The sequence below is a fragment of the Meleagris gallopavo genome, chromosome 19 (genome assembly GCF_000146605.3).
Source record: "Meleagris gallopavo isolate NT-WF06-2002-E0010 breed Aviagen turkey brand Nicholas breeding stock chromosome 19, Turkey_5.1, whole genome shotgun sequence".
NCBI lineage: Eukaryota > Metazoa > Chordata > Aves > Galliformes > Phasianidae > Meleagris > Meleagris gallopavo.
This window is the reverse complement of record NC_015029.2, coordinates 6,205,342-6,232,924: the sequence shown is the minus strand read 5'-3', so window position 1 is coordinate 6,232,924 and position 27,583 is coordinate 6,205,342. Positions and strand designations below refer to the sequence as shown.

At 40.8% G+C, this 27,583-nt stretch overlaps 1 protein-coding gene across 3 annotated transcripts in view; it reads left to right on the top strand.

Moving 5' to 3' along the window:
• Positions 1–27,583, top strand: part of MED27 (mediator complex subunit 27) — an 81,570-nt gene that overhangs the window by 12,317 nt on the left and 41,670 nt on the right. For all 3 annotated transcript variants that reach the window (XM_019621467.2, XM_003211284.4, XM_010720928.2), the window contains exon 3: positions 17,424–17,554. In XM_019621467.2, the coding sequence (XP_019477012.1) occupies positions 17,424–17,554 (131 nt within the window). The remainder of the gene's footprint in view (positions 1–17,423; positions 17,555–27,583) is intronic.

Sequence of the window (27,583 nt, the reverse complement as noted above, 5' to 3'; positions counted from 1 at the left end):
TGTAGTGCCACAGCAGGGCACTTTAGGGCAGGGAGACAGAGACTGGAAGGTACATGAGAATATGGATGTGAGACTGTGAGCTGCTGTTCCTAACTCCTTTAGGATCTGATACCTCCCATTGGCATAAGCTGGCATTTAAATCAGAGTTGTATAGTCCTGAAAATGGAGAGGGCTTATCAGTACACGTTATCAGCTTCTGTGTCAGTGTAAGATTAGTCTGAGCATGTAGCAATTTATTTTATCTCTTTTTAAATGTCCTGGCTGTAAGGCTTCCATTTGCACAGGAAACAAAACTGAATAAAATGTTGGAGCCACTGACATTTGTTCAGTTACAGTATGCCTAGAAAGGATGTCCTCTGGATTAATAAAAGATTTACTGAAAGCTGATTGACTGTACCAGCTGCTCGTCTTTTACCTTCTTGATCTTGTCACAGAAGGATCAAAAGGTTCTATATGCTGAGCAGTGTTCCCTGGTTGTGCTCTGTTGCAAGGTTCTTGGCTGAGTGTGAGGTTCAGTCATGCTCCAGTGCACTGCTGGACTTGCTGCGGCTGTAAGTTCTTGAGTTAGACGCCTAAAGCAAGGCAGGTGGGCAAGCTGAAATGGCTTGTGGCTGTAGCTGGGTGCTTGCCTGGTGTCTTAGCTAAAAATGCATTTCTTAGAGCGTGCTTTTTTTCTAATACATGCAAATAATTGGCTTGCTCCCAGATAGCTGCTCTTCAAAAGGACATGTACTGACAAGCTGATAGTAATAACTGAGATACTTATTGGGTGGAATTAGTGTACATCCTTGTACTAAAAGTGATGAGCATGCTGAAACGCGAAGGATATTTTCAGCATTACTTTAGTTTTGGTTGGAAAGCCAAGTCCACCGAGCTACATCTTACAGCATGTGATGAAGTCAAAGTGGTCTTTGATATTCAGATTTATGCTTCAGAAGGAAGTTGTATTGAATGCCCCCACCAGGCTTGATTAATTTGCTTGTTGTGTTTGAATTCTCCAAGCTTCTGTAACTGGCAGTGACATAGTGTTATAGGTGCTCTATATGTTTTGTGGGCTATTAGACACAAATTAATTATATCTAGATGTGACATTTTACAGCATATTCTAAAATAGATGTGTTTACTTCTCATTATATGAAACTGCAATTCCTGTGGAAATCGATGTTGAAAATACTCACTGAAAGCCTCCCAGGATCAGCAGGCATGCATGAAAAAAAAAAAACTGTGCCCACGTGCTATTATTCACAAATGTTGGGTTCAAGTGAATTATGTTAATCTTCTCGTGTCAACAGCAATTTATTCTATTTTCCTTATTGCAGCATCCTGTTACTGCTTCTGAACACCACCATGATTGTGGGCTAGAGCAGAAAGAGTCCTCCGGTATCTTTTAAACTGTTTGAAGCTGCCCGTGGTTTGAAAATATTCAGGAATCTGTGATATGAGCTGTTTGACATTTTTCCTATTCCAAACGCTCAAAGGAATAAATCTCCATAAAGAGCAACTCAGTTTTAAAAGGAGTGTCTTTGCAACAGCATTTGAAATCTGAGGGTGTGACTTTACTTCCCTCTTTTGGCTGACCACCACGATAAAACAGCTGAATCAAAGACATTCTTCTATGTAAGAAAATATATATTTTGAGGTCTTGACAGCTTGTTTCCAGTTTTAGTCTAATTCAGTTTGAAACAGCTGTTCCAAATCTCTGCAAAACAGTTTTTTGATGGAAATCATGACATTCTCAGCTACAGCAGTGTTACTGGGCTGGGCCTTGGTTCAGAAGTTGGCTTTTCTTTGTGTTAAAATATTTCTTCATTCAGAGAAAATGCCGTTTTTACATCACATAAGCTGCATTCAAAGCGTAATAGCTTCTCTCTCCTCCCAGGGTTATCTCTGACTGTGGTTGGATAGCTGCATACATGTTTCTGTCCCTGCATGACTTTTAAGGAAAAAGCATTGCTGTGTGTTTTACCACCGCTTAGGTTTTCATTCTAACATTCCCTGCCCTTCCCATATGCTTTCAGCTGGGTTCTCTTTAGAGTTTTCTCTGCAGTTGTCTGTGCACTCAGCCTTAGCAAGTTCTCTGGCTCGCCTTATGCTTCAGTCTTCCGCTGGAGTCAGGTCTCGTATTTTCAGAATTTTCAATGTCACATTTTCAGTTTGCTTGGTGCCTTTTTTTCCCTTGTGCCCCCCACTGGTTGGCTGCATCGGGGGTAGGGGGGGCATTTCCCAGAGCTGAGTGTAGAAACTTTGGAGATCTCAAAACTGATGGGTAAGCTCTGTCGTCAGATCCTAATTGGATCCACGTGGAGTGCAGTTAGGAACTTTCTGCATGAAAGAATTTGCTGCCTGGTGGGCAGTGTGAACACACGTGTGTTAAGATGGTGTTGAGATGGTGTGTGTCATTCCTGAGTGATGGTTTCAAGAGCAGCAGTGCTGCTAATGGCACGCAAAGGACTGGAGTTGTCCTCTCCTTTCCTTTCTTTATAGCTTGCTGGATGGATTTCACAGCTCACTTCATTGTGCATGGCTTTGTTTTCCCATCTGTCAAGTAATTGTGCTCCAGAATGAGTACTTGGAGTAATCAGACAGACTGCTGTGTGAGGAGCAGGGTGCTGCTGGTTGCTATCTCACTTCTGAGCCCGCTGCAGACCAGTACCTTCCTGAAGCTCTCTTGGGTTATCTGTTAAAGCACATTTTATCAGCTGAAATAAAACCCGACATCTAGCATGACACGAAAGCTTTGCTACTTAAAGAGCTGTTAAATATGTTGTCCATTCCAGGTTCAGCGTTTTGCCTGGCAAATACTTGGAAACGTTTATCACTTTCCTTGAGTCTTTTTTCCCACAGTCTAAGGAACCTGACTCGGGGTTGTGTTAGGATTAACTGAGATTACTGGCATCTTCTCTCCATCCCTCTTGTGTACCTTGTATGAATACATCCTAATAACTATTGATATTGCATTCATCCTGTGAGAAGCAAAGACCTTTAGTGTCTGCTGATGCTGCAGTTTCTGATGTTGTGTTTTTCTTGCAAGTAAAATCAATTGAGACAAATCTTAGTAACTTTTACAGCAAAATAAAATGCCTATGCCAGGCAACCACTGAAAGTTCCTTTTTTTTTTTTTTAAGTAAAGGGATGCTTTTAGATCACATATACAGGGCTGTTCAGCAGAATTGATTGGTTGATCCACTAGATTTAAAGGTCAACTGTAATCACATTTCAGGAAGATTGAAGAAGATACAGAATTGCTGCTATGCTTTTCAGAGTCCTATACCTGCTTCTGATGCTCTTTGCTTTCCCCCTGTACGCCTTAATTTACTCAGCTAGAGCATCAATAGGTAAAGGGCACAGGTCAGTGAGCCTGCTTTGTCTTGTCAATGAGGGAGCTGGTTAGTTGCTGTCCTCCAAACTGATCCCTTCCTTCTGGAGGACGGGAAGCAGATGGAAGGACTGCTACACTCCGTGGAAGTGGAAGAAACAAATCCCTTTCTTGCAGAGGAACGCTGTGAGGAAAACCACAACATAGTTGTCAGAGTGAATTCATCCAGGAGATGATATCCTCCCTTTAGAATGCAGACAGGTGGAATAGAGTGGAGACGTTCGATTGTGAGGAATCAGAAGAACATCCATTTGTGTTGCAGCCTGGTACTGCGTAGCTGTCTGTAGAGGCAAGGCAGGTTTGGAATACTGCTTGGGAAAGGTGCTGTTTCAAAGCCAGATTGCCATGTAAAAGGCATGGAAGGCATACCTGCAGTGAGACGTGAATACATTTCTTGTTAAGTTTTGCAGCATCACAAACAAGACGACCGCTTTGCCATAGCAGCCTGCACAAAGTAAAAGCAGGGATGTGGGACATCGAGGGGTTTGTATACAATGCCAAAAGAATCCTGATATGAAGAGGAATTGATGGAGGAAAAAGGTGATTTTACTTTGATAAATCAGAACATGTTTGTGATTCTTAGAGGTTTTCATCCTTCACAATGATTTGTTTTATGTTCCTGTACAGATAAGCTTACTCTTCTGTGTGGGTCTTTCGTAGAGCAATAGAGGAGAAAAGGTGTTAAAATGGAATAGATGTGAATGGCAGGGGAACTTTTTCTGCATCAGAGGATACTGCGTTGCACCCCTCGATGATGATAAGCCAGTTGTCATGCCACAGCGAGGGTTTTCTTAGGTTGAAAGATGACCCTTAGAAAAAAATATTTCTCAAAAGTATCAGCTGGGGAGGATATTAACCATTTTATGGAGGTTATTTGTTGTAGAACTCCAAGAGTCTATGTTAGCTCACAAAGTCCTTAGTGCATTTTCATACATGCTACCTTGTAACATGCAGTCATTCCTGTATGTATGGGAATCAAGGATCTGTAGCTTTTCTGTAAGCATCCATGACCTGCTTTGTAAATAGGTACTGACATACAGCAGCAGCTGAAGGATGTGGCTTGGCTGGACTGAGGACTTCAAAGGGGTTGAAAACAGGCATACATCATCTGTCCGTGAAGCTCCCAGATTTCGGGGAGTCATCAGGTTATAAGAGGATGCTGCTTTGTGGAAGGAAGCTTGCAAGGTTTAAAGAATAAGACAAAAAGCAGCAGATGATGATTAAGAACACGATAGTACAACGCTGATTTCAGTTTATGCTTTTTTTTCTTGTTTTCCCTCCAAATCACAGAGTTCTTTCCTGAGTTTGGTAGTCCTGCCAGCAGGATGCTGTTGTGAACGAAAACAATTTAATATAAGAGCTGTCGTTTGCCAACATAAAATTAGAAAAAGGAAAGAAAAATTTGAGTATTTGAGCAAAATAGGTACTTAATCAAATGTAATCATTTGCTTTCTTGAGAGGAGCAGTGCTGGTGGCAGCATTTGTGATAGGCACAGTGCTATGACTGTGTGCTGGGCATTGCTCTGTGGGTTCTGTTGTAATGCTTGTTGTGTGATCAGCTCCAGAAGAGAAACGTATGCTGAATTCCTTAAGATGAGTCACTTTAAGGAACAATCATTTTGGTTGCTGACTGACAGCAGTAACAAACTTGTGCCTTCATGATGCTTCTACAAACTAGACAGAAATGCTGTCAGCTGTGCTTTAATGCTGACTCCTTTCAGAATGCTGCCCAGCTTATGCCTTCCCCTGTGTATTTCAGAAGATGTGAACTATGGAAAGTTTTGTGATTAATGTATTTTTTCTCTCTGTAATCTATTTATCTTTCTCCTCTGATGGAAATTAAACTGGTTGGCTTTCTTGCTGATTGGTGTCCTGCTGCTGCTGCATTTCTGCCCTCTGACTGCTGCAGGCTGGCTGGAAGAGCTGCCCGTGCTGCGAGTTGGTTGGCTCTGAGCGTGTCCTCAGGTCTGGGGTGTTACTTCCATCCCAAACCAGCTGTTTATCTGCTCCAGTGTGTGGCTGGAAACCTCCATGGCAAATGCTGGTTTTGTTCTACCTAGTTAAATAAGTCCACCAGAAAGAAGAAGAGAAATTGAAAACCCCACAGCTCGGTGATGCTGCCCAATTGCAGGCTGTACCAGCTCTCTGGTTGTGAGCCTTCATTATGCAGCTCTTGCTCAGTGCACTTTTATTTAAAGCAGAACTAAAAGCAGAACTGAGCAGCTGACATCACAGCCATTCTGAGTAACGTGGGATTATGGGGAGGGGGACAGGACAGGAGGAGGAATGCTGCTGGTGCTGGGCAGTTTGCGTGCATATATTTGCACAGAACTATGCAAGAAAAACTGAACTAAATCATGGTATTACCAAGGAGTACAAGCTTACTGAACTAATACTTTTTTTCTTTTCTAAATATCCAGAACCAACGCAATTCAGTTTGCAGTGACTGTTGCAACAACCAGACAAACCAATGCTACAACATCACCATGGTGTCCCGGTGCTGATGGCTCTCGTGGAGCAATCCCCAAATTGCAGAGCCATCTGTTTCCTTACTGTCCAAGCACTAGGCTCAATAGTATAAATCACAAACTGCTCCGTGGCTTTCGATTGTTCCTGTTTGCTTAGCATGCCAGAAGTGAGCCTTCAGCTCTCAGCACCATTTATAAGCTTTACTTGTTCTTTTATTTTCTTTAATGACTCGGGCAAATGCTTGCAGTTGAATGAATTGTCAGTTGTTCAATGTTGCTAAATTGTTGACTTGATAAAATAAGCTGTGAAAGGGCTGTAGGTAGCATCCTTACTAATTTATTATGCTTTTTATTTATGATGGTCACCTGCAGCAATAGAAATAACGTTAGCAATTTTTACTTCATTATTGATGAAGCGTACATAGCAGTGAGAGGGCTGCTTAGGTGGTGCCTTAAACTGGGGCACTGGTGGAATGGTAGGTTTTGATATTGTGAGATTTTCTTAGCGATATTCAGGATATAGAAATAAGGTACGTCCAGAGCTCGATGCAGAGCTGAAATGTCTGGGCTCCATGGTAGAGAGTTCAGTGTTAATTAGGTTAGCGAGGAGTGCCTGCAAGGCTGCTGATCTGTGAAGAGTCAAAAGCATGCCAACCTCTTTTGAAGTCCATAAAAATTAATCATTCGGGTTTACCCACTGTTTTAATTCTTTCCCGTGACAACTTGGGAAAAATGCCTCTGTCTCAAAGCCCTTCTGATAACAGCAGGGCAAATTTCTAGCTAGAAATCGGTGGTTTTTATTGTTTCTGAAACATAACGTTTCAAATTCTGCTGGGGCATTTAGTTGTGTGAATGTTGCAGGGCTTGTTGGTGAGGGATGTTTGTGCTGAGCACACTGACAGCTGCAAGTCTGCTCTTCAGAAGCTCAGGCTTGGCCCGGAGTATCATCCTCTCTTCTCTCTACTCCTATTTTGAACCCAGTAAGGAGAAGCATATGTTTTCTTGCCTCCGATACATTGGTGTTACCTTGTGAAGCATGACAAGGTCATGCATTTGTATGGCAAAAGAGAAAACCTCAGATTAGATTTGAGCTGTCTTAGACTTGTGGGTTTTTTTAGTGATGTATGACAGATTCCCATGATATACATGGTTAAATTTCCATTCATGTAGGTATGCATGTGCTGATGCTACGTTGCTGCTCCTGAAATTGGTACTGTTATATTATTAATATTGCAGATCATGCCAAGGAGGTGTCTCGCATTTAATATAGAACATAAGAAGGCTTGCCTGCCCCATATGAAAAATCTCAAATTGGAAGTGAAGATGCTATAAAATTTAAAAGCTACAAGGTCAGCCTGAAAATCACGTATTTTAAAAGCAGAAAATCATCTATTTTTAACAGCAAATTTCCTTACCTGTTAGTACCTTTACTAATAACATATTCAGTTATTAAGGCTTGAAAAAGGTTTTAAGCCTTACTTTAATTGCAAAACCGTTTTGTTACCATTTGTTCAGAGCCTCTTAAATCTGGGTTTTCTGGTTGGGCGACTTGAGAACTGATCAAAAGCATTTGGATTCCTGCCCTCCCTCTGTATGATCAAACAAGTTGAATTTGTATTACTCATAAAAGGTAATGGATGTCTGGCTTGTTTTGTATCAGCATCTTTCCTGCTGGGGGAGAAGAAGGTTCTTCATTTTAGCAAGAAAAGACCAAAAGAAAAAAAAGTAATTAAAAATAGAAATTCTATTCAAGCTGCAGCTGAGGTGTTTGGTTTAAACACTTGTGGTAGTAAACACTGGAACGTGGGGGAGGGATAGTATGAGATTGTGCCTTGGAGGACTTCGGAAGTGAGTGCATGTATTGTTGTTGTTTTTTAGCTATGCTGGCTATATTATCAGGACAGAAGTAGCTTACAGTGGGTATGAAGCAAGGCTGAGTACTCACAAAGGTTCTGTTAGGTTGACTTAGTATTTCCTCAGAAGCGTGTGCCAGGAACTGACTCCAGCTGTCCAGGCTCTTAACCATCCTGTGCCTTTTCTTTTGTCTCTCCTGGGCTCAGTGACTGTTTCTTCTTATCGAGACTTAAAATGAGAAGGGTGTGTATTGTGAGAACAAGCTGTCCTCCAGAGCACAGAACTCAATTTGAAGGTTTGGAATCTCAGTTTTTGACTTACTTTCAACACGTAGCTAGTAAGATGTGCTTCAGTGCCAATTAGTGGGCTGATCAAGACAGAAATTAATGGTGATGTACTCCTTTATTTCAACTGATAGAAGTGAGGGGTAAAGATTTTAACCTTGCTCACAACCCAACTTAAAGCGTCTTTGGGCAGCTTTGAAGAGCTGTGGTGCATCTGTCAGCTGTTATGGTCTGCAGGAGCTCTACTTTAGGTGTACAAGTGGTAAATCATTCAGTGCTCTTAAGGTCTGAGGTTGCTAAGATCCACACCCGAGTGGAATAAGAATTGTGAAGGTGAATTTAATCTTTCCAAAGAAGTCAGATAAAGCAGGAGAATATCATACAAGACATCTGAGAAGATAAGTGTGGACATTGTGTGTAATACTGTAAATACCATTTTTGCATGAAAATGGGTGCTGGGTAACTGTTCTGCATCCGTGCTACCCAATGGACGATGCTGACTGCAGGTCCCTTGGAAAGAAGTGTGCAACCGAAGGCAGTGCTGACCACGAGCAAAGGTATTGCCTCGTTACTGAATGCTTTCTTTGTAGCCTTAACAATCTGTAATGCATTAAAAGAACACTGCTTCTCTCCTCCTGTACATTAGCCTTTAAGTAAGAAATGTTTAATTGGTCAGTGCAAAAGCTCAGATCTCACAATAAAAGGGTGTGCTATAGACATCTAAATAAATACAGTACAAAGCTGTCCGGAGAGAGCTTCTTCCTTTTGGTGACAGTGAGGGAGGGGTAAATAAAATAACTGATGTGCCCCATTAGCTGTCAACCAAGTTTCATGTGATGTGTCTTTCCTTTGGCATGCATGCAGCAGCAGAGCATTTTAGCACCTCGCCTACAGCATCCACCTCCTGACAGCAAGCCTTGCCAATAGGAAAGCATTCAGCACTTCATTATTTCTACAACCTGAGTGCATTTGCAAATTAATTGATGTGTGGGAGGAAAGGCATCTGCTATTGTAGAAGTCCCGAACTGTTGCAGAGAAACTAGAAATAAACTGGGTAGCTGTGGTGTGCTGGTGCAGGTGTTGAAGGCTGTCTTGACTATTTTTATTGCTGTCTTTGATACATTCTTTCTTTTGAAAAAGAAAAACAAACCATTGCCTGAGCAGTGGAAACTGATAGTATGCTGAAGAGATGGATAATAGCAGACATGTATGGGTAGTTAGCAAGGGGTTTCGTACTTCTTGCTGGCTCAGCACCAGAAGAGAATTTTAATTAGGCCTGTAATGAATGACTAGGAGCATTTTAAAGGCAATTAATCTTGTGGTATGATTGAGTTAATTACAGTATCATTATAAACTCCCATGAAAATAATACGAGGTATTTTCCATTCGTTTTAATCCTAAAGATCTTTCTGAGGTCCCCACTGGCTTCATCTGAAACAATCCTGGTGAAAACCTTCCCTATGGGCAGAGAAAGCTGCAGAACTGCTCTGTGCTGCGTCCCAGCACACCCCCCCCCACGGCCCGGCTGCCTCCCCCCCCCCCTTCCAGGTCCTACTCAGGGCTCTGTAAGCTGCTGCCATCCTTAAAACTGCCCTTCTTGCAGGGGAGCTCATCTATTCTAGCTTTCATTGCACGCTGTAGTATTTCCTTGTTTTTCTGATCAGTTAGCTTGCCCGAGTGTGGAAGATGAGGATATGTAGTCTATTTTCAGAAATAAAGATTACAGCAGCTTTTGAACTCTTTGTGCTGTGGTTTTAAAAAAAAAAAAAAGCAATAGCAAAAGAGGTGTTTTTGCAAAGCATATGGCATTTACACTAGTTCTGACTACAGTAAGTTTTGGATTTGGTTGTAAAACAGCTCTCTGCTTTTTGCACTCTCTAGTCAGAGTGTGACATCTTCAACAGATGGACAGATAAACTTTCCATAATCCATGCCTTTCCCTTCAGAGGAGGAGATGAGATTCTCATTTGTAAAAGTTGTTGAGGAAAACCTCATCTGTAGAAATCTGTTGTAGGCTCAGATGTCAGGGTGTGAAAATGTGATGGATACGCAGCTGAGCGCTGCAGTTATTGATATTTTGGGGGCTCTTCTTGCAGCTGCAGAATCAACCCTGCCTTTGCCTGTGCTCTAAGCCTTATTAGCTCATTTGCTTCATCTGTTTTCAGAACCATGTGCTTAATCATGAAACAGGCATATTGCTCCAATCCACGTTCTCTCTGTATTGGCTAATATTTGGCCTTGTTTGCTTCTTGTAACCGTGCATCATCAGGATTGGTTTGGTTTAGTATTTAGAATAGTACCATCAGGAGGGTTGTTTCCAACCTTAATTAACCCTGCTGGGATGGTAAAAGTGCCTTTTTTTCTTTCAGTAACTTTTCTGGTCATACTTCTATATATTCCATCCTCTTGACTACTACAGATTTTGTAAATAGTTTAGAAATGCCAGCCAGTGATGTATGGGCCTCTTTAACATTTCTTTGATTTATGTGCACTGTGCTGAGAAAAAGCAGAGGAAGCACATTATTCTGGGGGAAAATGTTGCCACTCTTCAGTTTTTTTCAGTCTTAGTTAAAAGCTACATTTTTATCAATCAAACCTGATAGATTCTTTGTTCATTCTGAAAACATTCATAACTTAACTCCTTGAAGTCTAAAGAAATAATTTGGCCAACATTTTGATAAATGCCTATTTTATTTTTTTTTAAATCCTGCTTGACATTTCTTTTAACCCGATTTTTCCAAACTGGAATTTTTCATTGATCATGCGTTGATCCTTTGAATTACAGACATTCAAAAACCACTGAAGCTGGGGGTTTAACATCTTAAATTTTGTTTGTATTTTGCTATTTTTAATAATACATCGCACAAATTAATGTTGAAAAATACATGCAGGTTTCCAGCACTGTAGAGTAGGATGATTTCCTTTGAAGGACTGCAGATGTATAATTATCCAGCTTCCCCTATAGAGGTCCTTATTAAATGCAGAATGCTAATTTTGCTTAAATCGAGTGTTTTATTTCAGAAGTCCGTGTTGTAATTCACAAAGGGCTATTCTGAAAAATTAAAAGAAGAAAAAAGCACACAAAAATCTTGTAACTTACAGTTCCTAGCTATCGCGTCATATTGTTTCAGCTGGAGAAACCGGTCAGTGAAGCCTCTTCAGGGGGAGCTCACTCTCATGTTTTTGGCTGCCTTCCTTACCTCTGCCTGGCTGCACACCTTGGACTGGTTGGGTTTGCATAAGTTGCACAGTGGAGGCATTTTATTGAAGGAACACATCTATTTCTTTATTCCAAGTAGTTTGTTTGCTGTACTAGCAAAGCTCAACCACAGCGCTGCAACCTCTAGCTTGCTGGTAGGCAATTTGAAGGGGTTTCTGTAGCTGATTCCAGCCCTTCATTCTACCACTTAATTTTCAAGTACCTTCACATTTCTTATTTAAGCACCTGAGCATCCCCTGTCAGCAAGGCAGCATGCTGTTCTTTATCCTGACATAGCTGCCACCTGAGCCCCCGACACAAAAGATTTAGTCTGGGGCTTTAGAAAATAATAAGCTCAGCACAACAACAGTGTCTTCAGAGTTCAGTGGTTTTTAAGGGAGCACAGCAGCACTAGGGAAGATGAGAATGGAATCCTCATTCAGCCTTGAGTCCCTGCTATGGATTGTTTGCCCAATGCAAGGAGAATCCTTTTCTCAAAGAAGGATTTAGGTTTTCTGTCGAATATTGGTCCAGTGCACTTCTTGAGACTTTAATGAAGTCCACAAAGTGAATGTGCAGCGTGAACATATCAAGTGGTGTGACTCCACTTCTGTATCATTGACTGACTGCCTCTGTACCAACTACTACCTTGGGCTCAGGGTTACCTGAAATTGCTGCTCTTTGTTGCTGTGTGTATTTTTATTCTGCTGTTTAGATGCAGAATGCAATGTAATAATTCCATCCCACTTCTGGGGATGCTTTTATATGGATTTTATATGTAGCTGCACATCCAATGAAATGCCAGTTTATTTCCACTGAATTATATTTATTGGAGGAAACACTGTCATCTGAAATCAGCACTTACATTCAAATCTTTCTGAACACCTGAACATTTTAATAGGCATTTTTAGCATAAAATATTTATCTCTTCAGAAGAGAGAAATAAGGCAGTGCAGTCTGTAGCCCCGAATTATGATTACCTCTTTGAACCTCACAGCCTGTTGGCTGCACGGAGTTGCTTTGTGCTGATGTTAACCAATAAATGTGAGTATGTAACTATTTAATAAATTCTAAAACACTTAAAAAAAAATGAAAATTAAAAAAAAAAACTGGGAAGAGGAGAATTGCCTTTCGTAGAGGCTTTGAACAATGCAGATGATTGTATTGGCAGTGAGGATGCAGATGCTGAAGTTTTGACCAATTCCTTGGAAGTGCCAGGTTTGCTATGTCTGCACAGTTAAAAGCCAAAGGCTTGCAAGCAGTATTGGAATGAGGGGATGTTGATGCAGTCATTCATCAGCAGAACTTCAGTGTTTTTGGAAGAAAAGTGTAGGATGAACGCAATTTAAGGCTGAAATCTAATGCTAATTAAAACAGCGCTTTCAGCAGAAGTAGGAATCCAAAGACAATAGAATAAAAGACATAGGGAAGGCAAAGCATTAAGGCCAACAGGGAAATGTATCAATGCTTTTCCTCCTGTTTTATCAAGTATATACATGTCTGAACTTGTTCTTCAATTCCCCAGCCCTGGGAGGAGAGACCTAAGGAAAAGCAAGGTCGTGTCTGCAGAGCACTGCCCACCGATGCCTTATTGACCAGCACTGGCACTGTGCATCCCAATGCAATGCAAATAAGATCAGTTGCATGCAAGAGGCTTTTAACAGAAGTGCGAGCTCATTAGTTTCACAGTGTAGTTAGATCAGGGAGATCAGGAAAGGATGGGATAACTTTTGTAGTGGGATTTAAAAAAAAAAAAAAAGAATGAAATGGGGGTAGCCCTTGTTCCCTTAATGGGTAGATATTTGTTGTTTAAATAATCTCATAAACTGGGAAGTGATGGGGGGGATAAATGTTTAAAAATAATAGAACAAAGTGTCCTAATTAAATTGTAAAGCAGAGCAAAAGCACAACATCTAGCTTTCTTATTAATTGAAAAGCCTGCAACCCAGTTCAACAAGAGGAAAACCAATGAGTAAATAAATTGGAGACTCTGCTCTTTTGGTTTATTGATGCTGTTATGGCCAAGCTGAGAATTCAGCTATTCTGCAATGATCAAACATTGTTTGGGGAAAAAAAAGAATTTCTAAACTGGCCTCATTATCTGAGATGAGCTTAAAAATAACAATTAAGGTAGTATAATTTCTCTTTTGCTTACTTCAGTGTGCAGAGATGAAACTGTGGGAGTGTCCTGGCTGCCTGATCATTGCTCTTTTCAAAAGAACAGCCAGAGTTTTATCATAACAGACAAATCCCTTGTTAGCTGCAAGGGAGAAATAATATAATGATGGGGGGCAAAGTACCATGCAACTCAAAAGGAAACAAATGTGTATGCATTTGCTAGTATTGCAGTGAAAATTCTTTGATAAGTGTCTGTCAGGCACTTCTATAGAACCCAATTGCTCCAGGAGATGCAAATTTTATTTCTTATATATATAGATAGATATGAAAGATTTTTCTCATGTATGTGTGTGGTTTGTATCTAAATATGGGAAGGTCTGAAAGAAATGTCACCACGGGGAATGCAATCACAGAAGTCATTCTTCTGATTTCATCTCTTAAAACAGACCAACTGGTGCTTAGAAAGCTTTGAGTAATGCTGATATAAAATGGATTGTGTATGGGAGTCTACATGGTCAGTGCTTCAGGTTATAATAACCCGCACATCCTCCTAGTTTCTACACCTTTACTTGGCCTTGTAAGTTAGCAGAGTGCAATGGCTTGGTTGCTCAGGGTTAGGGTGAAGTTTGCAACCCATGAATTATGTAAGCAAAGACCTTCAGGCCCAGCATGATTCTAATGATGAAGCTTTAACTTCAAAAGTTTTGAAGTAACTCTGTATATGTATGTACTTTCATAACATGCAACAAGTAAACCTACACGCCAAAAGGTGTACACTCCATCAAGATGATGTCACTTTGATCTGCTTGAGTGATGGGACCTGAATGCATCGTTCTGCTTCAAGCCCCTTGGCTGCCACGTGGGCTGCAGCATGAGTGCTGCCAACTCCAAATCTTAAACATGATCTGCAGAAGGCGGTGCTGTCTTCCAGAGGGATAAAGAGGTTCTTCTCTTGTTTTTTTGTTTGTTTGGATTGTTGTAGGCAGTGGATTGCATTGTTTCTGGTGTGAAAAGAGCCATTGGGACGCAATGAAGAGATAGGACGTGATTAATTTAAAAAATATTAGTGCTTGTGAAACTCCATCCAATCTGTATTTCTCTAATAAACTTTCTCTCTTTAAATAGCTCACATTAAAAATAAAGACATGTTGAGTAAATGAAGGAATTGCAGCATTGAGAAGAGACTCCAAAGTGCTGACTTGTTGAGATGTGTTTTGCTTTTGTCAGGAAGATTGAGCAGCGTTCCTATATGAATCCAGGTTTCACGTTCCCAAACACTGTGAAAACGTACGTTTTGGCACCTGTAAAACATTAGTGAGAATCATTTCTTTTTGAAAATGTAGGCCATGTGGAAAAAAATTGTGAATCTCACAAATAAGGAAAATTAAAAATAATCCATGTTCTGTTTTATCTACGTCCAGGTAAAGCTTTTCTGTGTATTGAAGTATTACTTTCAGTAGTTCTCCAACAGCCTTGAGAAAGAGAGCCTCTCTTGGTTTTAAGATGTGGGATTTGCACATTCGAAACCACAGTTTTAAGGAAAATATCAGCTCTTGTGAAACTGTACGAGTTGGCACTGGTGTATATCCTGGCTGCTAACTGCTGTATATTGATTTTTCTCGTTGTTGGTTTTTAGTTTTCTGAAATAGATTTTGTTTCATTTGTGTGTATTGGGGGAAAAAAGAATCAATGTTGCTGATATTTTAGAGGAGTATTGCATAAGGAAGCAAAGAGTTGAGCTTCTTGTTAACCAGCTGGAATTCTCAACAGCCGAGAGACATGGAGGTATGCTGTAATGAAGCCTCTGAACGATGGGGAAATTCCTTAGTGGTTGACCAAGAAATGGCTTACCATACACCCAGTGCTGCACCAATATTCTAGTTTACTACGTTCAGCTGTGTTACGGACAGAGATCTTGCTGTTTATCACTCTGCTTGTTTAAATGAACACAGTAGACAAAAGCAGATGGGAGGTCATTGGGAACACAGCAGCAGAAGGCTTTCGTGCCCATCCACGGGCACCGTGCTGCGTCCCCAGCTGAGTCCTGGGCTCTCAGAGACGTGCAGTTCACCTGCCTGGATTTCTGATGCTGCTGATGTTGCTTTGGCTTATTGCTTGACTGCTGCTTTCTGTCTTATTTCTCCTGCTCAGAACAAATGATGAAGAAAGGATTTCCCCATTTTTTCAGTTAACACCCCTCTGCCCCCAAAAAGGAGTGCAGTGCAGCGTGTGAGGCTTTAATAATGTATAAATCAAGCTGGACAGGACCGCCTGTCAGTTTTATTAACTTTGACCTTTTCTCCCATTATAAGGATGGTTTGGTAAATATTTAATGGGCCATTATAGATTTTGACAGTTGGATCTGCATTCCTGGAAGCGAAGGTAGATTATGTACAAATACTTATAATTAATAAAAATAGCTTTACCACTGGGAGCAAGCCTTCAAGGACAGAATTGTTTCTTAGGATCTATTTATTTTTACTTCCTACTTTCCTTGCGTCTGCCCACTAAATGTCAGGCTGGCCAGTTAGGTTGTGAAACCTTTTCAAAAGGTTACATTTAAAATTCATTTATGATTAACACCTGTGATTACCTCTGTCTTGGAGCAAGTGGCCAAACGATGTTATTTACTTGAGGTATGTGTCAGTGTTGTTCTGTGCAGTGAACTGATGGCGTCAACAGCACAAAATGGCTGAAGGAGAGCAGCTCGTTGTAGGATGCAAGAGGGAAAGGTGTGTTCCTGGAGTCAGAGGGTCTTCTGCCAGAGCTGTCTTTCCCTTTAATTCCCGACATATTGCACTCCCTGCAATTTCTGGGAGTGAAGATTGAAAACTAAGCCCCTGACAACCTCGATGCATTGCCTTTCGAACGATTACTGTCCATTGCTCTCATTGATTTTTTCATTTCAGAAATCCGTAGAAGAACAAATTTGAGCAAAATCCATGGGGCTCAGAGGCGCTGTTAGGGCAGTGCTTGGTGCTGTGCCACTGCTCGCACCGTGTGCTGGGGAAGTCAGGGCCATGTCAAGGCACTCCATTTTCTCCAGGCGTTGCCATTTGGGTTGATTGGCTGGCTGGATGGCTTTGCTCACATTAACAGCCACCTTCCAGTAGGTTGCTTTACCAAGCTTTGCGTCCCATGGATTCAGTACCCTGCAGAATAGCTGTGCCTAAAGCTGCCTTATGTTCTGAATATTGTGAGTCATCATTTCCTAACTGTACATCTTTTTGTATGTGGATCATGGGATCGGTGTTGGTGTTGGTAACTTGTGAAGTAGTTCACTTTTATCAGAACAATTCTGTAGATGGTTTAATGAAAATGTCGATGTAGGGACTGGCTGAAGAAGGGGGTTGTGTTTTTCTCATGTTGAATCTTGAGCTTTTTTCCCCTTGCCCTTCAAAAGGGAGAATCAGGAGGTTGAGCTGAAAGCGTCTCGAGGTGGACTTGGAACCTGTTGCACTGGAAGTTGGTTTCAGGACAGGCACAGCATTGTGGCTGTTCTCAAATTTGTGAGCAGCGGGAGTGCACTGAAACTTGTAAATTCACATACGACCTTCATAAATTGTCTTTTATTGACAGGCAAAATAAAAGGTTAGAGAAGAAAGCTACTGAATACCAATCTTTCTGCTGTAACACTATCAAGACATGCTACTTGATATTTTGAAGGCTAGATTTTTCTTTAGAGTGACAGAAGCTTCTTTGTGAATGCTGTGTTTTAGGGGAAAAAAAGATGAGCATTATTTTAAAAAGAAAAGTTTATACAGTGATAAAGTCACACCTTTCCTCCTATTACCTTCTTTTGGCAAGTAAGGATGCTCCGTCCCTTGAGAGGAGAACAGTCTTAATGTTAAAATGCAACTCCAAGTTTCAGGAGAGTTAGGACTTTCTCAAGTCTTTGATGCATCATCTTACTTTCCCAGTGGCATAGTTTCCTTGTAATATCTACTTCACAGCAGACTTTTATATGCTTTTGTTCGTATCATCTTCTATCCAAGCAATACATGAAATAGCATACATTAGCTTACTGGCTGGCTGTATTTTTAATCAAGCGGTACAGATAGTAGAAGTCTGACACAGAGCACTGCAGTGGTTTGTGTTTTAATGTATGTTTTTTCCTTCCCCAGCTGCAGTACCACGCCGGGCTAGCATCTGGCCTTTTGAATCAGCAGTCTTTGAAACGCTCGGCCAACCAGATGGGAGTATCTGCGAAACGCAGACCGAAAGCCCAGCCAACAACTCTCGTCTTACCTCCTCAGTAAGTAATGGAATCTTATGAATATTTTGAAGAGTTTGCACAGTAGGGTGGGGATTATTTTGGATTTTTAATAAAATAAATACGCTACAAAGTCAGTAGTCGTAAAAACTTTGCGCTTGTGTTTTTGTTTGGTGCCAAGTGAATTATTCTTGTTGGGTGGTTGGGATATTCTACGGGAGCAATCTTTTGTTTCCCCTCCTGGAAGAGGAAGTGCTCTGAGAACAGAAAAGTTGGAAGGATTCTTTTTAGTAGCAGGTCATAGAAATTTTTGCAACACAGAATTGTCATTGAGGAATGATGTTCACTTGATTAGTATGACTTGGAGCTTCAAGAAGGACTTTTCTGAAGGTCCTGAAAGGCAGAAGCCAAGCCATTTTTGGTCTGAGTACTTTCTTGACAAATGTCTGTTCTGAGTCCATCTGTTCACCATATGTTAATTTTGCATTGGATCTAGACCTCTTTTACAGGTGACAAGCAATTACGAGGACACTTAGAAACTGTTTGAGGACATAGAGTATCAACACTTCGGGCAGTCTGTGTACTGATGCCAAAAACACAGAGATGCTCACAACTAAGCTTATGAATTAATAAACTGCTTAAAATATTTAGTTACATATAAGAAAATGATTATTATGTAGAAAATGAAGTGCTAAGCAATTATTCATTGTACTGAGCATCTCTGTGGAAGCTGTGTGCTTTTTTTCACAGAACAAGAGTCACTGATGTATAAACACCATGCTACTAAAAATGTCATGGTTGTAATAATAACAGTTCCTCTTGTCAGTGGACTCCCCGGGCCCAAGCTCATGAAGGAATCAAAAGAAGTTTAGATTTGTTCTCTATATGACTTGAGAATAGATGACAGTAAACAGGACGTTCCCCACGTATATTAACTTTAAAGAATCCATACCGTGTTCTATTGCTATAGTGAGGCATCGCTCAAAGTGGCCAGGAGGGCAGCTGTAGCAGAGCCACCAGTTTGAAAAGTAGATGCTGTTTGTAGTGTGTTTGTGGAAAAACACAGGTATATTATGATGGACTTGGGCTCAGTGTTTTTTTTCCTTTTCTTTGTTGGACCATTGAGTTTTGAGTATTGATGTCAATTGACATCAATAAAGCTGAGCACTGTGGTGCTAGTTGTCGTGATTTGTATTCAGAGGCCTTAAAATCATGGCTTCTCCATGTTCCTAGCATTACTTTAATGACAGAGAAAGAGTTGTTGTAACATTTTTTTCATAGAAAAGTCTGTACCTTTATGTTCTATGTAAGGGAAAAAACGTTGCAGCAGTAGGAATCTTTACGCAGTGTGCAATATACAAATTTACCTAACAGTACTGATGTCTTTGTTTTATCTGCAGGTGATTATTCCTTTCCATTTAATGACACTCTTACCTAGAATTTGCAGATAGGTACCATGTTAAAATTTAGTTATAAAGTTTAGCTAGTCTTGGAATTATATTCTGATATTTTATTACCGTTACCAGCACTGTTCACAGTCAAAACACGTTTGTACTGAGCTGGCCCTTTATCCTCTCTATTTTTTCCTCTCTGACTTCTTTGCCCTTTCAGATTTTGTTGTTACTTGCTATCTTGGTGTGTTTTAAGAAGAGAATAATAGTTATATTAAATGAAATCAAATACCTGTTGAGCTTGATGTCACATATCCAACACAAGGCAGAGGCAGATTATTAAAAGACATAAAAATAGACATTTGAAAAGTGGTTTTATGGAAAAAAAAAAGAGTGTGACAAATGGAATTTTAATATCTTGTTTTTTGTTGTAGTTTCATGCAAATAATGATGAATAGTTTTGTTATTTTCTTTCTTCAATCTCTATAAAGCGCAAAGGAAGAAAATATCCAGGTGCAAAATTATGCATCTCCTTGAAGGGACACATTTTAGGAAAAAGACTCTTTTAGTTTCAATACAGATTTTCCAGTGGCACTTCAGAGATTTTTTTTATATTATTATTATTATTATTTTAAATTTATTGATTAGTTGGGAAAGGAGTAAATATACTTTGTCTTTTTTTTTCTGCTTTGATTTATGTTTTGAAAATAAAGCTCTGTGGCAGGTCTTTGGGCTGAGTGACAGTGTGATGATTATTAGCATATATTAAATATTAGTCAGAACAACTACGTTACCTAGTGCTTGTCTTAAACCTGAGTCTATGCGACTGCTTATGTGCCAAAATGTCATTTTAGGATATCAAACCAGAGCAAACAGTGGCACTGCACTAATCCTTTTCAGTTTGCAAAGGGATGCACGAGACACTCTTGGTAAGGACTTTATATAGATATTAATTTGGACAAAAGATCTTCTAAAAATGTTTATTTTAATGCTGACTTTGCTTACTTTGATATTAAAATTATAATTTGAGTTGCAGGTAGCAATATTGAATCTTTATTAATTTCCCTATGTTTTAAAGGAACTTTTGCAGTTGTTATTCATCCTTTACATTCCTAATAGCAATGCTCAGCATTTCATCCTCCCTTCTGCTCCCAGAAGAGCTGGAGAAGGGGTTTAATGGCCAAGCTGATGCTTGGCAGTCCCACTCATTTGTCCCTTGTTGGCCTTTGGCTGCCTTTCAGTTTGTCCTGGTTTGGAAGTGAGAAGCTTTAGACTGACACTAGTAGTTATCAGAAACTTCAGCAATTTTTAATAGAAAGATATTTTTTTGAAATGGAAAGTTTCTGTCTTATGCAAGCAGTGTCAGTAAAATTTTCATTTTCTCCCTGTTTTTATTATCGTAGGGTTTCTAAGGATGCTGGATAGAGACAGAGAACTTGGCATGTCAGGTGGCATCTCTCACCTGATCTCACTGTAGCTCAGTTTTGGAGGGAGGCCTTTTGGTGTTCGTTTGCTTTGCAGTTTTGGTTTTCACTGACTCTGAAAGCGCAGAATACAAGCTTGATATGTGTCTCATTTCTAGCCAAGCATATCTTTATGGAAAAATGACTAACTGCTGGCTGCTTTCTCTGCTTGCTTTGTCCCTCCTTCTGTCTTCTATTAACAAGACATCTCCCTGTACTTGCTAATAGATGCGTTCCCTCACATGCTTCTCATCTGGCTGCTGCTTCCTTCCTTCTGTTAAAGAATCTCAGAGCAGCGTTTGCTGAAGTGCTGAAAGCTGTCAGCTCCTTCCATGTGACCAGGAAAGTGTACTCGTGCAACTCTTCTGAAAATGAGAATGACTTATTTTGTTTATGCTTTCTAATGTTATTAGTAATAAGAAGGCTGTTAGGTTTAGGTTTGGGTTTTTTTTCCCCCTCCTTGAGAAACAAAGACGTTGACATATTTAGTTTATCTTGCATTATTTTGCTTGCCACCGCATCCCCAAAGCAAATTGTGATGTCTGCTCCCAGACCGCCAGAGCTGAGTGCTGTGCCCTGAGTGGGCTGGAAGGGCTGGGAGCTGGGAGCCCAGGGCTCAAATCAACCACGAGACCCAGCAGGCTGTGCTGCAGCACCGTGCTGCTGAGAAATGGCAGCTGGAGCTGCTGTGAGACGGCAAAGCAGAAAGAAAAGAGGAAGCACGGGATTGACTTGATATTCATGCAGCTGTATTCCTTGGCACACACACAGGAGGGTCAGTTAGTATTAATGGGAATTTTTAGGGGTCTCAGCTGAAAACCCTTGGACTTGGATAGCTCTGTGGCGCGGGGCTCGCTCAGTGCTCCCAGATGAACCATCTATCTTCTCTGCCTGGAAGGAAATTGCCAGAACAAGAACTTGCTCACCACTGTAAGCACTGAGACTCGTGCTCTTTATGCTGCTTTTTAGGGTCATTTGTTGTGACGTTTGTAGTTTTGCAGAAATAAGCACGCTATAAACAATAAGGAATGGGAAGTCTGGCTCTGGTTTGACAACTTCAGGCGCAATGGATACAAAGGCTTGAGTAAAAATGAGTCCAATTTTGTATTTTAGGGTTCCTCAACTTGTCTTGTAAATCTCATGTGCTCTGATGTATTCCCTAACCTGACAAAGAAAACATTTTAATAGATTGAGGAAAAATCAGTGTGAATATAAGCTGTATTGCTGGGAGCAGACCAGCAAAATTACTTTTCCTTTATTAAAAAATAAAAAACAAAGACGTGCTGCCCATAATACTGCTGTAGATAAATGAGGAACAAAAAGCTATGAAGATGATTTTTCTTTCTGAAGAGAATAAGGACTTGAGGATAGGAGTGCTGGGTAGAGACTCAAGAAAGCTGTTTGTTTTTTTTTTCTTTAAGTGGGCATGAGACCATTTTGTTGTGCTGTACGAGTGCCGTGTAACAAAACTCTGTTCCAACACCACGTATCCACAGAATGCAGAGCTGTAAGCACTTCTTCCATCTATCTGCCTGTTTAAGTGACTGGTTTATAATAAATCTGCTGTCAAAATTGCTTCCATAGTTCATTGTACAAAACTCCCATCATCTCATCTGCTTTCTTTTTCTAGAGGAGAAAGTTATATTGACAAGAAGTGCGTACTTGTCTCCATGCTTTGGAGTTACTTTACCAGAAGCAGCTCTCTAGTGAGCAGTCCCCTTGAGGAGCTTATTACTGGGTCAGCAGATACGTGTTCATCTGGGTTTGGAAAATAAATTCACAGATATCCCAGTCTTCATTCGTGGAGGTTCATTCAATACCAGCATTGTCAAAGCGTTGATTTTTTTCACTGTGCTTCTGCCCTAACAGATTTAATGGTTCTGTCATACAAGCAGTACTGCAGAGTTCTATTGGACACAGCAGCTGGGTGTTGAGGAAGAAATTCAATTTAAAATAATTACACAGTAAGAAAAACAAAAATGCTGTTTTAAACAGTTAGCTGAAAGGTATGTGTGTGTGTCTAACTGATATACCCAGACATTACATGTGCCAGAATAAATTATTTGGAACTGGTGTAAATCACCGTTTCTATATTAAGTAGAATCCTGATGAGCCCTTTGCCAAGAGTTTGGAAAGAAAAAGGTTTTCTTCAGCATGTTGTTTTATAAACAGCATCTAATTACTTCCTAGGATCGGGATTTTCATTATGAAGGAGGCAGATGATATTAAAGATAATGGCAAAGCATGCTTCAGCCAAGAAACGTGCGTTGTTGTTGTTTTAAGAGCATATGTTTAAATTGTGTTTATGTAGTGCGACCTCACTGTGTTACAGGTCTGAAATCCCAGCCAGGATTACATGCCTTGAAACCAAGATGTGCTCAGCAGCTGAGTGTGACACCCAGCATCTGCACCGTGGGGCTGTGGTTATTTGACATGCAGGCGTTGTTCCTGGGTTCTCATTGAGAACTGTGTGCTGTAATCCAACATGCAGGCCTGTTCTTAAAAGTATTCAAGAATGAAAGAGCAGAATGTGTGGCTGTGGTTTCCTTTCGGAGAAAAGTCAGCAGAAGTTCATTGTGCAGTTCTAAAATTCTCCTTTCCCCCTACTGGCAAAGCTGCATTAAGTATCAATATTCATTAAATGCCGCAGAGATGATATTGTAATAAAGCAATAATCCTCAGGCCCACATCTGTACTTCTTTTAGAAGAGCCGAGGTTGAGAATATAATTAAAGATTAAAACTCTATTTGCATTCTGGAACACAGAAAGATCTTTCTGTACATGATGGGGAATTGTATTAATAAGGAAGAGATCAGTTTCCAATAAGTTTCAATACTCGGAGCTCACTAAATATCCCTGTTCATGTTTAAGTTTCTCACGGCATTCCTTTAGCTTGACTTCAGCGAGGCAGTGCAACAGGAGCTGCAAAGGAACGTGTTGCTGAAATGTGTGACCCTTTTGCTCTGCAAATTAATCCCTTTTTATATGAAGAAATAGATTAAAAGTTTGTTCCTTATCCTGTAAGGCAGTAATATTGACATGAATAGGTTTAATCACTTTGTAGCCATGTAGACCCAATGTTAATTTCACTATTTGGTATCTTGTGCACAGTTTGGATCACGTCTGTGTTGGTTTTTTGGGGGGAATTGATGGATGCCTTTCCTGCAGATGTGTCATGCAGTTCATTTTGGGGGTCAATGTTCCATTGCTTTTTAAGTACAGCAGTGGAGGGACATGTGGTGATGCTGCTGCTCCATGTTATGCATTCCTTTAGAGCCTTTCAAAGGAATGCAAATAGTGTGCATGTAGTATTAGGATTTTTCGAAGGAAGACTGCAGAATAACACAGACCTGCTGAAACTGCCACCTACAACACTGCTTCAGAGGATAACAGAGTCCCCAAGCGTTTTGGTGGTGGTGTTTTTTGTTTTTTTTCTTTTTTTCTTTTTTTTTTGTTCAACCATGTGGAATATAACAAAATGTAATGAGCAAACAGGAAATCACTGTTTTGACAACTTTGTTACAGGGAGATAAGTGCTGAGAAACAGATCACAATGATTTTCAACAGCTATTGAAAATACGGTGGCTTCAATTTATTTTAAGATACAGCCTTGTTGTGTTTTGTTTTGGATTTTTCTTCGGGTTTCTTCTCTGCCTACCAACCAGAGATGACAGCAATTGCTTTGAGACAGGTTGTTGTAGGGAAGTGGGACTGGATGCTGTTGAAGAAGTGACATACCTTTCTGTCAGATTTGGTGAAACCCCTGGGTAATTCTGGTTCCTTCAAATAGAATCCTAGAATGGCTTGGGTTGGAGGGACCTCACGGATGATCAAGCTCCACTACCCTGCCACAGTAAGCATTCATTTTTAATTCTAAGGTAGAGAAGGAAGAGTTACAATTACACAATCCTCACGTTTTCATTTTTCATTTCATTTTCTTCCTGGCCATTTTTCCCCACCACTGAAAGATGAGAAACATGCCAGTCCCCATAAGGTGCATTGCCACTGCACGTTAGAAGCACTGACTTAAGTTACCTTTAAACCAAATAGCGATTTGTGGCAGTTTGAAGCTGATCTGTTTCTTCACAGGGTCAGAAGCAGAGACACCCAGACCCCGAAGCTGAGAAGCATCTGCGGTGATTCAACCCACGTTGTATTGAAGGGGAAAATTCCAAGGTCGTAGCACATCATTAAACTTCATTGAACTGAGTTTTATCTAGAGAACAGCTGTACATACAGGTGTCAAGTTATTATCTCTGCTTTTCAGAGGTAGCCTGAGATAGCTAACTAGTCCTCATCACAGGGATGAAAGACCCCTGTTGGCAGTAGATGAGGGGCTCGCAGAGCTCGACAGGCACGCAGGGGTGGGGGCCAAAGCTGCCTGCTGTTTCTGTCTGTGTGTTGTATTTAAGTGCTGGGGGTTGGGTGGAACAATCTGCTATGAAATGAAATAGCAGTCTGTCACTTTTAGTTATGTAGTACTTACTGGTTAGTTCTCCACGTCATTTAACTGGAAAAATAATATCAAAAGTGTTGTTTTGATTCTTGAGGGGTTGAAGTAGACAAGGGCAAGGAGGTCGCATCCTGTTACATACTGGGGCCAGAGCATCCATCAGTCCTTCCTATTTGTAGCCAATGGTACTTCACCGAGCTGCGCTTCAAAAAAAGGGAGAAGGGGGTAGTCGAGGTGAGCTTTTCATTTTAGTATAAGTTCTAAAATAAAGCTCTGATAATGTTTGCTCTTCTTTGTATTCACTGCTTTGTATTCACTGTTCACTCTGACACCATGCATGTGTTTTGTAACACATGCTTTATGCTGAGATAGCAAAGATGCTGAAGGAAGGAGGATGATGTAGCTGTATTTTTCTCTTTCTGTCTTTGGACTGCAGGGTTCTTGTGGTCAGCTGTCTGTTGTTTCTGTGCTTTACTAGGGGTGTATGTGATTTCTGTAGTTAGGGGCAGTTTTGAACCAACAGAGATTTAATGAGCATCTGAAAACTGAGGGGAAAAAACGTGATCTGATTTCATAGTATAGATGATTAAAGTGTAGCATAGCAGTCCGTCCTACAGCAGATACCTTCGGGGACTCAGAGCCACTTCTGCATCTCAGACTTCAAGGTTTTGTGTGGCATGTTCCAATATAATATAAATCTGACAATCTCTTTTACTCTGTAAACCTGATCTAACTCTATTAAACCAGCACCAGGCAGCAGCAGAAACCTTCTTCCAGTGCAATATATTTGGGATTTGCATTTATGTTTATTTGGGCCCCGACTGGAGCTGTGTGACCCGAGGACTTGGGTAAGATTTGAACTAGAGCCTTGTACTGCTGGTGGGAGGGAGCAGTTCCTTGGCACACTGCTGTGATTCTCGACACATTTGGGCCCAGTGTGTGCGATGTGGTGGGGTGGGGGTCCTTCCCTGCTTTGTGTTCTCTGCAGGTCCTGCAGTTGTCAGTGTGGTGGCATTGCTCTGAGCAGCCCCTGCGTGCCACTGCTCAGCTACAACACCTCTTTGTTTCAGAACGACTTCTGCACAGCTCCATTCCATTGCTGGATGCTTGGGAACTCAGTGCTGAGTCGATACCTCTGCTGTTCTATGCAACTTTAGAAAGATGACTCCTTCAAAAATATTTAAGCTTGATCTAATCTCCTAATATCTTGATGTATCTGGCAGCAGGAGGCTCTGTAATAATCTTCTTTATTTTGTTATACCCGATCAATGCCATTTTTTTGGCTGTAGTTACATGCTGAATTTCATTTCATTCCAATAAGTTCTATACAGCTGCCTGTTTTCTTACAAAGTAATTATAAAAAAGCAGCAGGCATTGATCGACACAGATTGTCGAAAGAAAAGATTTTGACTAAAACCAAATGTTCCTTGTGATATTCATTAGCAGGATAATAATTCCTACCCATGCAAGTACAGGAGACAGAGGTCCTGGGTGTTGCTTTAGCCGCAGTAAATTACTGAGATGTGTGTTAGCGGTGTTGTAAAATTTTACAGTGCTTTTTAACAGCGAGGGAAAAAGCCGTGCGATTTATTCACTTTTCTGTCCAACCACTGTGGATAAAGAGGGCATGTAATTCAGATTTCATCATTTCTTCACAGTGTGAAGAGCTTCTCTTGCCATTTGCTGCGAGCTTCAGCCTCAGCTTGTGTGTCCTGGTCAGGAGCAGCTCCAAAATGTTTTCTTGATGGCCTTGGGCTCATTGCAGTTTGTCCCACAAACTAATCCCACAAATAGTATTGCTCTGGGTGTGATGCGCAGCCTGGTGCGACTGAGCACAGTGATTTGAAGCAATTCCCATCTACTTTGCTGGAGATTGACTGGAACACTTCGTAGTTGGGAGTGATGTAGCCGTATCTCGTTGGAAACCTGGGGCAGTGCACCATCCTTGATGTGCACAGATGTGCATTTTCCAGGATGTGCACAGATCCAAGGCAGTGCGTTGACCTCAGTGAATGTTAGTTTTACTGAGAATTGCAATTCTATGATAAAACAGCACATTTCTGACTCTTTGATGTACGTTTGCCTTAAAGGTAATGTTTGTGTGAGAATTGTGCCCTTAGAAGGTGGCGATTAATTAAAAGTTTTTCTACAGCCCCAGCCATTGCAAGATGCCCTTGCAACCTTTGGGGCAGAATGCCGGGATCACCCTGTAGGGAATCCCTGTACGTTCAGTAGAAGGAAAGCTCAGGATGAAGATGTTAATGTGTAACGAAAGACCACAAGTACTAGTTTAACTGCTTGTTTCTGTGTCAAAAAACGGAGCATTCTATCAGTGGTTGGACTAATTAGACAGTGAAGAACAAGCTAGATAAGAGAGGAAATTTGTGTGAGCTTAATAATGATATCAAAGCTGTTGCCAAAGCTGTGATTTTATCATGTGATTGCTTTAACCCCCTTTCTTGGCCGGACTGTTTGATGTGGGGAGCACTGGAGGCTGCTTTGCTGCAGCAGGCAATCAAGTGGAAAAGAATAAATGAAACCAGCCGCTTGCCAAAGTCAGCAAGTGTTTCCATATTCATCGGTTGTATATTCCACTGTCGAAGATGACAAGCAAAAAGAGTAGAGCCCTAATAAGGTGGGAGGAGGAGGTCTCTGTTTTGATGGCTTAGCAAAAATGGTGTTATTGCATAACCGTGGTGCGATGCGAACACGTTGTGAATGCATTTATTAGCTACATCACTTCTGTGCCTCCTCATGATTCCAA